Source organism: Typopeltis vanoorti, chromosome 13 (genome assembly GCF_054136105.1).
Source record: "Typopeltis vanoorti isolate ZY-2024b chromosome 13, IOZ_Tvanoo_1.0, whole genome shotgun sequence".
In the NCBI taxonomy this organism is placed as follows: Eukaryota; Metazoa; Arthropoda; class Arachnida; order Uropygi; family Thelyphonidae; genus Typopeltis; species Typopeltis vanoorti.
This window is the reverse complement of record NC_143561.1, coordinates 92,780,750-92,797,551: the sequence shown is the minus strand read 5'-3', so window position 1 is coordinate 92,797,551 and position 16,802 is coordinate 92,780,750. Positions and strand designations below refer to the sequence as shown.

The 16,802-nt window shown below is 37.0% G+C and overlaps 1 protein-coding gene across 2 annotated transcripts in view; it reads left to right on the top strand.

Moving 5' to 3' along the window:
* LOC150100370 (putative sodium-dependent multivitamin transporter) overlaps positions 1–16,802 on the top strand; it is a 156,310-nt gene that overhangs the window by 119,544 nt on the left and 19,964 nt on the right. For both annotated transcript variants that reach the window (XM_090402504.1, XM_090402505.1), the window contains exon 11: positions 7,280–7,377. In XM_090402504.1, coding sequence (XP_090258630.1) covers positions 7,280–7,377 — 98 coding nt within the window. The remainder of the gene's footprint in view (positions 1–7,279; positions 7,378–16,802) is intronic.

Genomic DNA, 16,802 nt, shown 5'->3' with positions numbered 1-16,802 from the left:
TCAACTTCAGCGATGACTCCTTATTCTGGTCCCTCTAGCCAAGTGCTGAAACATTTCTCCTTCATTTATCCTATAAAATTGTTTAAGCAACTTAAATGTTTCTGTCATACCCCATCTTTATCTCCTGTCAACCAACTTCTGCAATCCACACACCTTCAATCTATCCTCATAAAGAACATTCCACATGCCACTCACCATCTTGGCCAATTGCCTCTGAATCCTCTCTACCATTTCATCACCAAGAAACCCAGGGGAACCAGATTTGAGCAAAGTAATCTAGATGTGGGTGGATCAAGGCCTTATAAAGATGAATAACAACTTCCTTATCTCCACTTGTTAATGTGTTCTTTAATAGCCAAATAATCTTATGGGCTAACTTAGCAATATGTCCTATAAACTTTAACTCTCTGTCTACCACCACCACCACCACCCTTAAATCTCTAGCGTCATCTATTTCCTAGGGCACGGTGATATCAATGTGATACACAGCTTGCAATCTATTTATCCGAAAATGCATAACTTTACATTTCTCTACATTATATTGACATCCGTTATCTTTTGTCCATACTGACAGCCTATTTAAATCATCCTGCAAGCTCTCCACATTTCCTTGATTAACTATTACTCTACCTAATTTTGCATCATCAAATTATAATTAAATAGTAACTCATTTCTTTAATCCATCATAGTAACACCAGTTATCTCAATCTAGTACTTTGATTCTTTTACTATTTTCACTTTTTTTTATTTCATTAATACTTCTTACATTGATATGCCTCTCTTCAGTCTGGTGACATTTCACTGTTTCATCCTAGTTTCCTGCAAAGAATGGTAGGGAGCCTTGTTTAACTGGATGATGACTCAGGTAACAAAACATTTCTTCATGTTGTTTGTCATTTTTGTTTGTTTAAATTCCACATTATTCAGCTCAGCTTTGTTCATTCACTATCCTAGTGGATACCTTGGGTCAGAAGTCCTGGTTATTTTCTGTATCCTTATAGACTATTATATGTGTTGGTCTTCTTCCACTTATATAGCTTTGACTTTTGCATTACTTCTCCCTTCCCACAGCTTATACTTAAGTTGGAATTTGAGTTCTAATCGGCAATTAGAATCTAAAGATGCACAGGAAGATGGTTTTACATGAAATCAGGTGTAAGGCAAGGTTATACACAGTCTTCACTGTTATTTGCTTTTATATAACATCCCTGGATGAAATATGAAAGTGAAAGATTATACTAAGAATTACTGGACAACTTTAACACCTAAGCTGTGTTGATTTGTCTCACATTTTGAAAATTTCACATGACCAAATTCTTACAAACCATTACCATGTCATGTGTACCAGGTTGACAGATAATATCTCTTAATGCTTGATTGTAGCACCACTTTAAGAGTGATGTAATCACCATCATGTGCAAACCAAGGTTATGCAATGCATGTGAATAAATGGTATAAGAAGGTAGCAAGGCAGCTCTGCCAAGAAAGAAGCATTGTTCAGAGGATGGCTCTTGTCCTAAACAGAAAAGATATCCAGAAAATTCTTCCCCAGAACTCTTCCCTGATCCTGTTTGTTGTAATGAGAAGGGAATTGCAAGAAACTAGAGTCAAGCATTGCCCTGATAGAAGTGAAGAAGAATAGATTTAGCAACAAAGTTCCCTTACAAAGTATCTTCACAATTAGGCAACTTGTATATAGATGCTGGTGACTTCACATGAATTGCCTTAGTATGCAAAGCACACTTCCTTTCAGATGTGCATAATGCTATGCTTTCTGGAAGGGTCATTACCTAGACTCATTTTGACCTCTACTGAAGTCTCATAAGTGGGAATCAGACCCACGAAGATACCAAAGTTGAATTAATGCAGAAGTCTATATTTCCCATATACAAGTAGTAAAAAAAGGTGCATCACCTTATTAAAATACTCTGAATCAGAGATAGTTGTAGAAAGTTTTTCACTTTTAAAAAAAAAATTTTTTTTTTTTTTCACCGACAAAAGGTTATTAGTAAACATATAGTACATTTGTACAGTGGATGGGATAAGGATTTTTTCCACCATTTCTTATCAATTTTTTATTTATTTATTCTTACATAGTTCAGAAACCCTGTGTTAGAGACCAAACATGAAACTTTTTCAATCCACTTCAGGTCTCCAATAAGCAGGGCAGTGGTCTCACACTGGGTGATGAAATTCATCTTCCCCATAAAGACAATCACAATCATCCATGCCCACAGTAGGATTTGAACCCATGACCTGTTGCTTGGAAAACAGGTATGCTAACTGCTTGGCTAACCAGTCCAGCCTCCATATATAAATAGCCTAGTCATGATGACATACAAACTTTGTTTGCTTACACTTTGATAAAAGATTAAACAAGAATATAATTTCTTAACAAGTATGCTGGTCTCCAAAAAAAAAAGGACGAGCACTATTTCTGAAGATTACAACTGCAAATTCAGACATATCAGCTTGTGGCAATTTGTATAACTGATGATTTCAAATAGAAAGCAGGTACATATTCATATTTTCGAATCACATGCAAAGTGGTCACATGGTAGCACTCAACTCTCCTCGAAAGCTTTGCTATGTGAATTGTGCTTGAAGGAAGCTCTTTTCATGAAGGAATAAAATTGCAAATGGGGATGTCTCGTAATGTCTCAAAGACATCACCTAGATAATTTCACGTGTAGAAATTATTATTGGAAATCTTGAAGGCTGCAGAATTACTGATATTGCCAGAGAGTTTGAAATCTCATATAGCGTTGCATCCAGGCTTTTCACAGTGTTTCAAGCCAATGAATTGTGTTCCAGACATTTGCTAAGGGTCGTGGTCACTCTACTATGGAGCATGAAAACAGATTTTTGGTTATAACAGTAAAACGTAATCGACACACCACAGCTGGTCATCTTGCAAGTTGACTGCATTCAAGCACAGGTATGCAGATATCTCGACAAACTGTGGCAAGACCTGCAACAGGTAGGCCTATATGCCTGAAGACCTGTAGTCTGCATCCCTTTATCCATAGCTTCGTAGAGTATGTTTACAGTGGTGTTGTATCCATAAAAATTGACAAGACAGCAATCGGCTGATGTACTCTTTACAGATAAGAGTTGTTTTGGTCATTCCTATGATTCTAGAAGTCACGCCAGATCAAGTGTCTTTTGATCAGGAATTTTCTCACGATGGTACTGCTTACCATCACGAGAAAGTTCCTGAAAGGGATAGATACAATGGTGCTGGGATCATGGTGTGGGGAGGCATTATGCTTAATGGACACACTAAGCTACAACTGGAAAAGGGACTATGACTGGTGAATGATATTGCAACAGAGTTTTTCAATGTCATGTTCGATTGTTCCTTGGTGCTGTAGGCGAAGAATTCATTTTTATAGATAACAATGCCACACCACATTATACATGAGCAGTGGAGATACTTCTAGAGACTGAGGATATTTATCAAATCAAGTGGCCACCACACTTCTCCCAGATCTCGACCCCACACATTTGAGATGCAATAGGGAGATGCATTGCTGCTTGCAGTTCCTCTCCAAAAAAACAAACAAACAAGGCCTTTTCCTTGCTCTGAAGGAGGAGTGGACTAGTTTGCTTCAAGGAATCACTTGGTACTAAGCATGGTATAACATTGCGAGAGGTACATCGTGGTTTGGGGTGGACATATTCCCTGCTGAAATGTCTCCACATGGTTTTCAGTAAGCACTATACGTTAATTCCTTAACTGCATCCTTACGAAATTTTAACTTGCCAGAAAGGTATTGCAATTTAATTTGTACAAAATTTATAACGTGTATTTTGTGTAATATAATTTAGTAGTATTCTAGCAATAACTTTATGTCCACATTTGACTGTAGTCATGAAACTTTTTTTCATATATAGGTAAAAATGTAGTTCTTCCTTAGCTTTTGGATACCAGTGTATTTGCTCTGTAACCAAATAAAAAACTTTTTATAACCACGCATGTAGCAGATAGTTAGCCATTGTTACCAAATCTAATATTTGTAGTATTCATCATTCTCATTCATTCAGGATGGGTTGAGTGTTCCATGGATTCTTTTCCTCCATTGGGTTCTGTCCTTTGCCAGTCTTACCATCTGTTGGAATGACCATAAGCCTGAGTGATGTTCAAGTCTTCACATAATCTTCTCTCGTCTTCCTCTGCCTCGGTTGTCCCCACCATTCTGTAAAGAAGGACATAAGGCAGCTTTCTTGGTGCATCCTCTCTATGTGCTCAAACCAGCGTTACTCTATCATTTGTCTTCTTTTTTTTCAGTCTATTTTGTGCTGTTGATTCCTTCTTAAACACCTTGATTCAAAACCTTTTAATCTGTCTCATTTCATCTCATCTTCCTTTTACCCTCTTTTACCTTGCAGTGTCGAGGGTTTATTAATCATCAGACCTCAAACCGTTCACAGAATAAGGTTGTCAGCCCTACACCCCAGTGTATCCTATATATGTAGTGTTGAGTTCTCAAGGCCAGTTTGCCTGCTTTGCAGGATGAAAAACCCCAGGATAAACTGGGGAAAAAACCCTACTGTCCATGCCCAAGACCGGCTGACTTGGTTATGGCTGAGGAAGATCCTTCAGCTCCACATCTCCAACAGGGATCAAACCTAGGACACTCCTTCCCCAAGCATATGGTTACGAACCCTGTCTTCTCCTTGTTTTCCAGTTTCCAGCGCTTCAGCTCTTTGACACTGGGAGGATTATTGAATTGAAGAGTTTAGTCTTTAAGCTATGGTTAATTTTTTTTCTCCATATTTTATTCAACTTGTTCATTGCTGACCATCCTAGACTAATTCTGTTTGATAGGTTCATATAAGTTAGATCTTCAGTAGTAATTAATGAGCTTATTATTTTCATTATTTATTGTAACATTGACATATTTTTTTGCTCTGCGTATTACCATAATTATTGTCTTATCGAGATTTATCTCTAAGTTGCATTTGTTGCTAGTTAGATTTAGATTAGAAATGATTGATTTTAGGTTCTCTGAATGATCATATTTTAAGTGGATGATGTTTTTTTTTCCCATTGACTGTTACCTCCAGGCAGTTCTCCAAGAATTCTACCACCACCACCACCTCTTCAAGGAACAGGTTGAACAAGTAAGGTGAGGGTGGGGGCAGCTCTGCATGACTTCCTCTGGGATTTTACTTGTTTCATTATTCCTGAATTTTACTATTGTCTGTGTGTCTTTATAGCACTTTGTGATTATACTGATTATGTAAGGTTTCAATCCTTTTTATGCAGTGGATTCTATTGCTTCTTGAAGACAAAGATTACATCACTGGTTCCTCTTCCATTTCTGAATCCCATTTGTTTTTCTTCCATTACTTCTTCATACTATTTTTTATTCTGTTTTGAAAATGATTCTCATAAATATCTTGTAAGCATAGTTCATCAGTGATATAGATCTATAGTAGTTGCATTTTGCATTTTCTTTTATCTCCTTTTTTTATGCATTGGGATGATTTTACTGACTCTCCGGTCAACAGGGATTCCCTCTTTTTCTAATATTAGGTTGTATAAACAGTTCAGGTATTGTATAGTTCTTTCTCCTTCTTCCTCTCACAGTTCATTTGGAATACCGTCAACTCCAGGTGCCTTTTTGTCACAATAATTTTTTCTTCTAGAATTTTTGGTTCAGATTCTGTATGATCAATATATTTGTGTGGTGTGTTGGGCCTGATTGGGGATACTCTTATTTTTGATTAACTGCAAAAAGTGTTTTGTCCAGATTGTTTCTATTTCTGTTGGGTTTCCTGTCACCCTCACCTTTGAGCATAGTGATGGGGTAAGAGGAGTAGCTCTGTAATTTGATTGATTGTTTTGTACAAAGTTCTGGTGTCATATTTTTTCAAATGCATCTTTTCATTCAGCCACTGAGTTTCTTTGTCTACATTTTCTGTCTATTTGTTTCTTGAGTAGATTATAAGAGAGTCTCTTTTCAGGGGTGTTTTTTGCTAATAGCTTGCTTGTCATCTCTTTCTCTCTCTGTCTCTTTTCTTCTCTGCTAGTTCCAGAATGTCTCCAGTCATCCATACATTTATACTCTCTTTGGAGTAACCCAGGATCTTTGCTGCTATGTCATCTTCCTTTATTGCTCCAAGTTTTTCATACCGATGTTTGTATGCTGGATTTTTAAGTATGTCGATGTCTATTATTTTTGCTTTGGGTGCTATTTTCTTCTTGGCAAATTTGATGTTTATTTTGGCTGTAAGGAGTTCATAGTCCATATCTATTTTCTTGAGGGTTTTATATTTTGAACTGAGCTTTTTCATCTCTTATTAATCTCCATCGGTGAAACTAAGAACTAGTTTTAGTTTCTCCGTTGGTGAAGTCCAAGTGTATTTATGGCATTCTCTACGACAAAGCAGTGTTGGTGACAAACTGGCTATATAACCACTCAACCAGCAATGACATGTATACACGTCTAGGTTACCATGGATGCAAAGTGCACATTAAAATTAATACCATTGATATTACATTGAAAGATATGATGGCTATGAAGTGTATGAGGAGTGATTTATTTTATCCATATTGATGTCGATGTGGTTAATTTACTGAAATTGAGTAGCATTTTTCCTCTGTCATGTATTTCTCCTACTTCAAATTTTTTCATAACATCTGTATAAGAATCTGAATATTATCCAACTTTTGCATTAAAATTTCCTAAGATTATCAGGATGTCTCTTTTTTGTGTCATCTATTTCTTCTTGCAATTGTTCCAAAAATTCTGTATATTCAGATTCTTCGTGAGAATGATCTGGTTGCATACATTTAGATGATTTTAATATAAAGGTTCTTTTTCTTTTGCTTTAAATCTAATGGATAGGACTCTTGAAGAGATGAGTCTTATATCAGTGTAGTATTATAGTAGTAGTAGTATGTTATGAGTCTTCCTCTGATCTTATAATCAGCAGATGAATCTGTTTCCACACCACTTAGCACACACCCTGAGTTTGATCTACCCTGGTCATAACAATAGCTCACTCAAATGCTATCTGATTTTCCAATCAAATGTAGTAAGTTTAAATTCTGTCCGGGATGCAAAGAATTGTGTAGAAACTGAGTTTCATGCTTCATGGATTTCAGTCCATGTGATAAAATGATCAACAATCTACTAAAAAAAATCTTATATTGTATAATACACCTTTTAGTTTTACATATATATATATATATATATATATATATATATATATATAAACCTGACCTTTTTTGCTATCATATTCTGACTTTTATTTTTATAATTTCCAGATATATATTTCCACTCTATAGGATATCTTATTCATGGTATGCAGCTCTTGGATGGTTAATATCATTTTCAGTTGGCCTTTTTGTAAGCTGCTGTACAGGTAAGAGTTTCTCTTTAAGGATCTGTCATGTTAATGTGTTCACTCTAAACTATCTTTTAAACTACGTCCTGAAAATCATGGAAACAACTACCGTGTTGGAGTAAAACTTTAGTTTAATATAAACCAAAATGAACACTTGACATTTTGACCTTCATATTAAAGTCATCATCTGGAGTATATACATATATACAAAGAAACAAGCAGTACTACAATCTACATGGTTTGCTAAAGTTACTCACTGACAATTACAACTATTCACCTGACCTCTGGTGGGGAAAAAAAACCTTACTACATGAAAGCTAGAGTCTTATTATTATTATTATCTGTTAGGTTAAAAAATTAAATTAGGCAGGAGTACAACATGTTTAGAAAAAAAAAAAAAAATAAATAAATAAATAAAAATAAAATTACTTATATAAGTATACATATAAATTCCAACCAACTGGTATGGATAGTGGCTAATAAAAGCTGAAAAAATGCTTACAGTCCTAAAGTTAGGATTGCTGAAAAACTAAGTGGGCTGAATATGCACCATCCAAATTCTTGGGATTTTTTAGTCTGCCATTATTAAGATTAGGGTGGTTAATCAAAATTTCACAGGCTTCTTTAAATTTCTGTTCATACCAGTTTGTATGATGTAAAGAACAAGTACTTTTCCATTCAATTTGGTGTAGGGTATTAAGAGCGTGATCTGAGAGGCCTGCTTCACCAAAATTGTTGTTATTGTTAAAATGTGTCGTTTGTGTTCTTTTTTACATATAGGGATTGTACATCCAGTTTCCCCAATATAAAGTAAGTTAGAGGTGCAATAGATGCAATAAACTCCAAGAGGTGTCAATGGGGGGGGGGGCTCCTTAGAGGGGTTAGGGGGTTCCCTAACCCTTTTATCTGCATGGTCCCTATCGGTACCTTCTTCAGTTTCTCTCTCCCCCTACTGGAGTCGATCTCACTCACCAATTAAAGTCGTGTTTTTCTGCCCAAAACATGCTACGGTTCGCTTGCACATGACTCTCATGTGACAACGTCTCACTTTGGGAATTGACCTTGAGCGATCATCGTTTGTTTTAAGCTAGCCTCTATACTAAATTAATCCCCTTTTTAGAATTTACTTGAATATTTTAATCTCCTTTTTTCAAGTGTTAAGCTAGCCTCTCACATACAAATTCTTATCTCTAATCTTCTTTGTCTTACTTAACCTATTTTTTCCATATCCTTTTTTTTTGTAATAAGATTCCCGTTTTTATTATTTAGTTAAACAATTTTTGCTATAATTAATTTTCTTGGATGCAAGCATATTTTCTGTCTTTAAATATCTTGTATTAGCTACTTACATAGGATTTTATATTTTTATTTTCTTGTTACACCATGATAACTGAAATTATTACATTCTTGGTTATCAGGGTGTAACACATTTTTTCCAGCGATGCTCCAGCACCATTATCCCATCCCTGTAGTAAGATCTGCAAAATACCCCTCTACAGCTGCAATCACGTCTTGATTTGAAGAAAAACACTGACCATCAAGGAAGATTTTTAGTTGTGAGAAGAGATAGAAGTCAGAGGGAGCCAAATCTGGGGAATGAGGTGGATGTTCCAACAATTCATAGTGCAGATCCCTTAATTTTCCCATTGCCAAAACACCTTTGTGGGCAGGTGCATTATCTTGATGAAAGATAATTTTTTTCTTCTGCAAACCGGATCTTTTCTCACGAATTTTTTTGATTTCCGGTTATTGTTTTACTCTTTTCAAGATTATTAATAAACAAAATGCCTTTAGCATCCCAAAACACCGATGCCACTACCTTACCTGCTGTTGGAACTTTGTCTTCTTTGGTGCTGAACGTCTGGCTTCTATCCACTGTTTTGACTGCTTGGATTCTGGTGTGTAATGGTGAATCCATCATCCATAGTAAAAAAAATCAATGCACGAAATCAGCTTTATTCTTGTTAAAACACTCCAAGTACTGTTCAGAGATTTTCATCCAAGTGCATTTTTAATCTGCTGTGAGCAAGTGCAGCATCCATTTTGCACAAAGCTTTTTCATTTACAATTCTTCATGCAAAATATATCCTGTACATTCTTTTGAAATGCTTGTAGTCTCAGCAATTTCATGCACTTTGACTCACTGGTCATCCAATACCATATCGTGCACTTGATCAATGATTTCTGGTGTTGTTACACTCTTTTGGATGTCCTTCACGTGAATCATCTTCAAGGCTGGTATGGTTACATTTAAACTTGGCAGCCCATTTCTCAATTGTCGAAAATGAAAGAGAAGAGTGCCCATAAACTTTTATGAACTTTGAATGAATTTCTTTTGGCATTTAACCTTCTTTTACAAAGAATTTTATAACCGCACGATACTCAATTTTATCGATTTCAAGGGATACAGACAACACTTTTGCTTCAGACAGCTGTATAAAAAAAACTACTTGATAGAATGACTTGCAATTTCACATGGATGCTTATGACAGATGTACCAACTTAGGAAAAAAAAAAAAAATCGTGCCGATAGTGTTGTCATCTATGGTCGAGGCAGAGAACTTCTCAGACCACCATCGTATGTTATACATGTTAATTAATGACTTCCAGATGTTGTTCAAGGACTTCTTGAACAACCTGCTGAAGTAATTCTCTTTTAAGTAGGGCATGGAGGATGCTTGCCAATTTATCGTGTGCTGTTCTTTGAGGATGTGCACTACGAGTCCGCTTTTTTCCTTTCCATTTGTTTTCAGCGTCACCTTTATGTTCTTTTGTGGATTTCAAAACTTTTCCAAGTCTGACCTACAATATCTTTCCACAAAAGCACGGAATCTTGTATACACCCAGATATTTATAAAATGGAACTTTGTCTTTAGGGGATCATAGAAAACTTCGTAAGGTGTTGACTGCCTTTAATATTTTGGCTGTTTTTCTTGATGCATTGTCAACATATGGAACGGATACCGTTCCTTTGTAATTAATTTCTGGGTTATCACGGGATAGTTCGTCAGAACCATCCAGTGATAGCCAAAATATTAAAGTCAGTCAACATCTTATGAAGCTTTCTACGCTTCCCTAAAGACAAAGTTCCATTTTATAAACATCCACATGTATATAAGATTCCATGCTCTTGTGGAAAGATATGTAGTTCAGACTGGGAAAAAGTTTCGAAATCTGCAACAAAGAACATAAGCAACGTTGAAAACAAATAGAAAGAAAAAGGCACACTTGTAGTAAGCATCCTCCACGCCCTGCTTAGAAGAGAATTACTTCTACAGGTTGTTCAAGGAGTCTTCTGAGGTCATTTTTTCAAAAGGAACACTAAATAGTAATCAAGGAATGATCCTTCCAAACATCTGGAAGTCATTAATTAATGTGTAATATTCAAGAACTGTCCTATGCCAGCAATCACATATGGTTTACACAACAATGAAGAGACTGTATGTAACATGCCTAATGATACTCATGATTAAGCTATCATTCTAGTCTTTTCATTAGCTGCTGTTGGAAAAAGTTTAATTGTTGTCTTTTTTTATATTTATGTTAAACAACTTCTTTATGATGCTATTAGCCATATAGACAGCGAACCACGTAGAGGAAATACATCTAGTATAAATAAACAATTATATATGAATTTAAAAACCTGGTCATTATCAGTCATTTCAAGCAGTAACTGTGATGCAGTGTTTGTGGCTAATAACATGGATATGTATCTCTCTCTCCATGTGAAAATAAATTCACATGGAGAGAGATACGCTGCTATGTTCAGCATTTCCATAGTATGGAAATAAAAACTATTTAACAGCAGCAATGTCCAGGTGTATCTATAAAGTGAAAGGGCTAAATATAGTAGCAGCAAAGTGATGAATGAAGAGATTAAACGTGCAGTCATGAAACTAAGGCATTATCGAGGCAACACAAGATGAAGGGTAATAATTAGTTGCATGTGGAGTGCAAAGAGTAGATTAGGAGGGTAATTCAGTTGATAAGGACAGCAAAAGTGCAGTATGACCAGAATTGGATAATTAGGCAAAAAAAAAAAATTCAAGAGAGCTCTTTTGTTATGATGTGATTGGAGTATTCAAGTAATTTATCAGGGTATTTCATCCTCATGAATTCGATATCGTGAGGGACTAGTGGTGAATGAGCAGAATATGAGGAATTTAAACTCGATGTTAATAAGACAGGTAGGATGACGACTCATCATTATATTGCTTAAAGGATTGCCTGAGAATGTGGTGAGTGCTGAAATTGGATAAATGGGTTTAAAGCATGGTTCAATAATCTTTGTGACCTCCCCCTCCGCTTGCAATGAATCTTTTGATATCTTGGAGGCTTAAGGAATATAGCAGATGCTGTAGCCTTATGGTAATATCTGAATAGACTGTGTCAGCAGGCAAATGAGCAGAGCTGCCAGTTTAATGATGCATAGTGTAAGGTCCTGACCTAATGTCTAATCCTCACCATCTCATGATGCAACCTGTTAGGTACCTACCTGGGTACTGAACAAATGAGAATTGTCTGACAGTTTGAGGATTTAGCCACCCAAATTGCATTTGGCTTAAACCATAATACAAAATGGTGATACAACATGACAGAATTTCATGTTGGCTGTGGCTTTGCCCAGTTAAAAAAGACCTCCATTGTTTTCATCAGGGAACCAGGGCAAACAGCGCAAGTCAGCTACTGGAACACATCCCAAATCAACATCAGCAGAGTTCAAGATTGGTACTATTAACATAAGAAACATTAAGGGAAAAGAAATGAAACTAGCCGAAGAATTGGATAAGTATCAGATTGACATTATAGGCATGACTGAAATAAAGAAGACAAAAACAGATGAGATTGAGATCTTTCTAACAACAAATACAGAATGTTGCATTAAGGTGATAACAATCAGGGAAAAGGAGTAGCTATAGTATTCAACACTAAATATGAGGAAAATCTTCTTGAACAGCAGGGGCAATATATATCAAGTAGAATAATGTATGCAGATATGAGAATGGGGAACTAGACAATGAGACTTATTTGTACCTATGGCAGCTGACACAATGAAAAAGGAAAAGTTAGTCCTTGTTGGATATTTAAACAGCAGAGTAGAAAATGATTATCATACATATAGAAATGTTCTCTGAAAATTTGAAGAAAAGAGCAAGACTAATAATAATCATAAGTATGTGCTAGATTTCTGTTCAGGACATGGATTAATTATTATTAACACCATTCCAACATAACAATGTGTAAAAATTTGCATGGAGAGAAGATGCAAGAAATAGGAAAAGCATTATTGTTGATAGTGATGTTTCCCTACTGGTTAAGCATAAGATTATACAGAGGATTTGAAATGGGAAGAGATCGCTATTTAGTTTTGAGCAGGATAAAATTGAATTGCATATTGAAAACAGAAAAAAAAGTGTATGTAAGAAACGAATACAAGAACCAAACCTTGGCGATTCAGTAGTCAAACCCTGAAAAAAACATTGATTGATTTTCAGCCAGGGAGGCAGGTGGTGAGGTTGTCTGTAAGGGTTGAAAAATCAGAATTCAATGGTGGACTAAGGAAGTTAAAAAACCAGTCAAGGAAAAGAAGAAAGCATATCAAAAGTTCCTTGCAAGTAAATCAGCTTGTGTTCTTTGAGAATACAGAGAAAAATCTAAGAAACCAAAGCACTATGTATAAAACTAGCTAAATAAATTCATGAGAAGACTTTGGTAAGAACATATGAAACAAATATCAGGAAGTGGCAAAATATTCTGGAGGCTATTGAAAAAGCTACAAATGGAGGAAAGAGTAGTGTAAATGGAATCAGAAATGATAAAGGTGATATGAAAATGGAAGATATTCTAGATGTCTGTAATAATTACTTTGAAAGATTACTAAATGAAACAAGCAGCATCAGCACAGCAGTAGAAAACACCCAACAGGAATGCAGTCAAGAATATATATCCATACTAGAAGTAGAAAAAGCCTGAAACCTAAAACAAAATCTGAAATGTGAGAAGGCAGCTAGAGTAGATGTTATTCAACTAGAAATGCTAAAATATTGAGGTATAAACGTTTTACAGCATTATTATTATTATTATTTTCGGGCTACTCCAGGGAGTCCTTAGGCTCATCGAGGGAGGCCCTAAACATCATGTCCACACAACTATACGCCATTCTCACAATATCTATCATACCTTGTCTTGAACTCGCTCACTGTCATAGCACCCACAACAGACTCTGGCAGCTTATCCCACTCATTTACCACTCTAAAAGTAAAGAACCCAGCTCTAACACCACTGTTAACCACACTCTTGCCCAGCTTCCATAGGTGTCCCCTAGTTCTTCCACCACCAGTCCTGATCTCAAAAATATCCTCTGAATTAATCTTATAGAATCCTTTTAGCAATTTGAATGTCTCAATCATATCTCCCCTTTTCCACCTATCAACCAGTTTCTGCAACCCACAAATCTTCAACCTATTCTCATATGGTTCATTCCATAGACCTGCTATCATCTTGGTCACTCGCCTCTGGATCCTCTCCACCTCCTCCCCATCAAGAAGGAACCGAGGTGACCAAATCTGGGCACAGTAGTCAAGATGAGGTCTTATCAAGCCTCGGTACAGAGGTACAATAACTTGCTTGTCTCTGTTCGTTAAGGTATTTTTCAACAACCAAGTGAGTTGATGAGCTGATTTAGCTACTTTCGCAATGTGTCCCCTAAACTTCATCTCCCTATCCACCAACACTCGCAAGTCCCTGGCCTCATCAATCTCTTGGAGTACAGTTCCACCCATGTGGTATACTGCTGCTAATCTTTTCACCCCAAAATGCATAACCTTACATTTTGTCACATTAAATTGACATCCATTCTCCTTAGCCCAGTACTCCAATCTATCTAAGTCATCCTGCAAGACTTTGACATCTTCTGCATTCACTATCGCCCTACCCAACTTTGCATCACCAGCGAACAAATGAACTGTTCCACTTAGATCCTTCCCTATATCGTTAATGAACAGATTAAACAGCAGTGGTCAAAGAACAGAACCCTCACAGGCCGTCTTTTGGACTCCACTCCTGAATAAACCACTCTTTGATATCTCTCCATCAACCACCCACCTATCCATCTCACCAACCCTATATCCATTCCCATACGTTGTAGTTTACGGATTAGAATTCCATGTGGTATCCTGTCAAACGCCTTTGCCAGGTCCAGCAGTATCACTGTAAACCCATTTCCCTTATCCAGTTCAGCCGTCACCTTGTTATAAAACTTGAGCAAGTTACTCAGGCATGATCTACCCTTTACAAAGCCATGCTGTCCCCTGTACAGTATCTCATTTTCATCAATCCATTCCTGTATTTTTCTCTTGACTACTTTCTTCAAGACCTTGACAACAACTCCTGATATGCTGATCGGTCGGTAATTTGCAACCATAGTCTTGGATCCTCCTTTATGCAGTGAAACTATTTTCCCCTCTTTCCACGCCTTCGGGACTAAATCAGACCTGAGACTCAGATTAAACAACATGGTCAAGGGCACTGATAATTCCTTAGCCGCTTCATGCAAGACCCGTGCCGGTATACCATCCAATCCCACAGATGTATTCACATTAAGGTTCTGTAATAGACTATTCACCTCCACTTCATTCATCACAATTCCCGTATAAACTAATGGTTCCTTCATTTTTTCAATGTCACCACCTGGATGATATACTTTTGCAAAGTGCGCGCTCAGTAACTCCACTATATTGACTAGTTCAGTGACCTCCTTACCATCGTCATTCCTTAAAATCATTTTACCATGTAGTTTTTTTTTGCTTGCAGCATATTGAAAGAACTGTTTGGGATTCTCTTTTGCTTGCATAGCTAGTTTCCTTTCATAATCGGCTTTTGCTGTTTTTACCACACTCGTTACCCTTGTGGCCTGCACTTTATACCGTTCGTGTGCCTGCAGTTCACCCCTTTCTTTAAATTCCCTCCACAGTTGTTTCTTTTTTTGCAGCTCAAGCTTAATGGTGTTATTCATCCATTTAACCCCTACTTGTTTTACTATTCGGACCCTAGGTATACAATCAGTCATAACCTCCTGTAAATGCTCCTTGACCACTTCCCATGCTCTATCGACGTCCAGCCCTTACAGTTGTACATGCCATGGCACCGATCCAAGCAATCTCCTAAGCTTCTCATACTTGCCAGCACGGTAATTCCATATATACCCTGTCTTAATCAAAAATTCCACACCTTTAGCCACCTCCCAGGTCAAGACCTTATGATCACTCTCACCAATAGGTGGCAACATGGTCATATTCATTACAGTCAAATTGTGAGATGCTATTACCAGGTCAAGCATTCTCACACCCCCTAGTATTTTCAATTACATGCTGTCTCAGATAGTTATCCCTTTATAATTGAATAAAATCCATTTCCTTCCTCACATGTGTCCTCTCCTCCTTCCAATCAATGTTACCATAATTGAATTCCCCCATAATAATTACCCTCCTTCCACTCATTTCATCAATTTGTTTATGCATACTATCTCCACCATCTATTCCATCACCTGGTCTATAGCAGCACCCAACTGTATATTTTATTTTGCCAGTCTCAATCTCACACCAAATAGCCTCAAATGAGCTCCTTTCACTATCCTGCAATACAACTTCAATTCTCCTTGGCTGCAGTTCATCAGCTATCATCAATAACACCCCTCCCCCCATTTTATTCTCTCTGTCCCTCCTAAACACACTATAACTTACACATTCTATCCCACTAACTATATCATCTTTCGTCAGCCATGTTTCACTAATGCCAATAACCTGTGGCCAGGAAGAGCCAATCAAGGCCAAAAATTCTTCCTTCTTGTTCCTAATACTCCTGGCATTAGTATGCATGAAATGCAGTGATCCCTTTGTACCACCCCTATCTTGATGAGTTATTCTAAATGTCCCATTCTCATTTTTTGTCCTTAGTGCTGGCTCAGGTACATTATATACATTTTTACACTCAACTGTCTCACTGATGTCTGCATATCCACTCCCCCCCCCCATCCTTGGTAGTTCTAGTTTCCCTGGTTCTGCACATCCATTTTCACTTCATTCAGCAACACTTTTTCCAGTCTTTGCACACCAAGTCCATTCAAATGCAGGCCATCCATCTTGTATAAGTCCTTTCGCCCATCAAACTCATTCCACACGTCCACGAATTCCACACCACACCCGTCTGCATAACCTGCGCATAATGTCATTTGCGATTATGGCCCTCCTTCTAAACTCCTCTCTGTCATACCGCGGCAACAGACTCACCATTCTAACTCTGTCACTCTTTTCTTTCGCTACCTTTAACAATACTTTCAAGTCCTCTCTCATAAAAAATTTATCACCTTTCAATTCATTCGTACCCACCACAATTATTAATTCTTTCACCCTCTGTTTTTGCACTCTAATACTCTCACTTACATC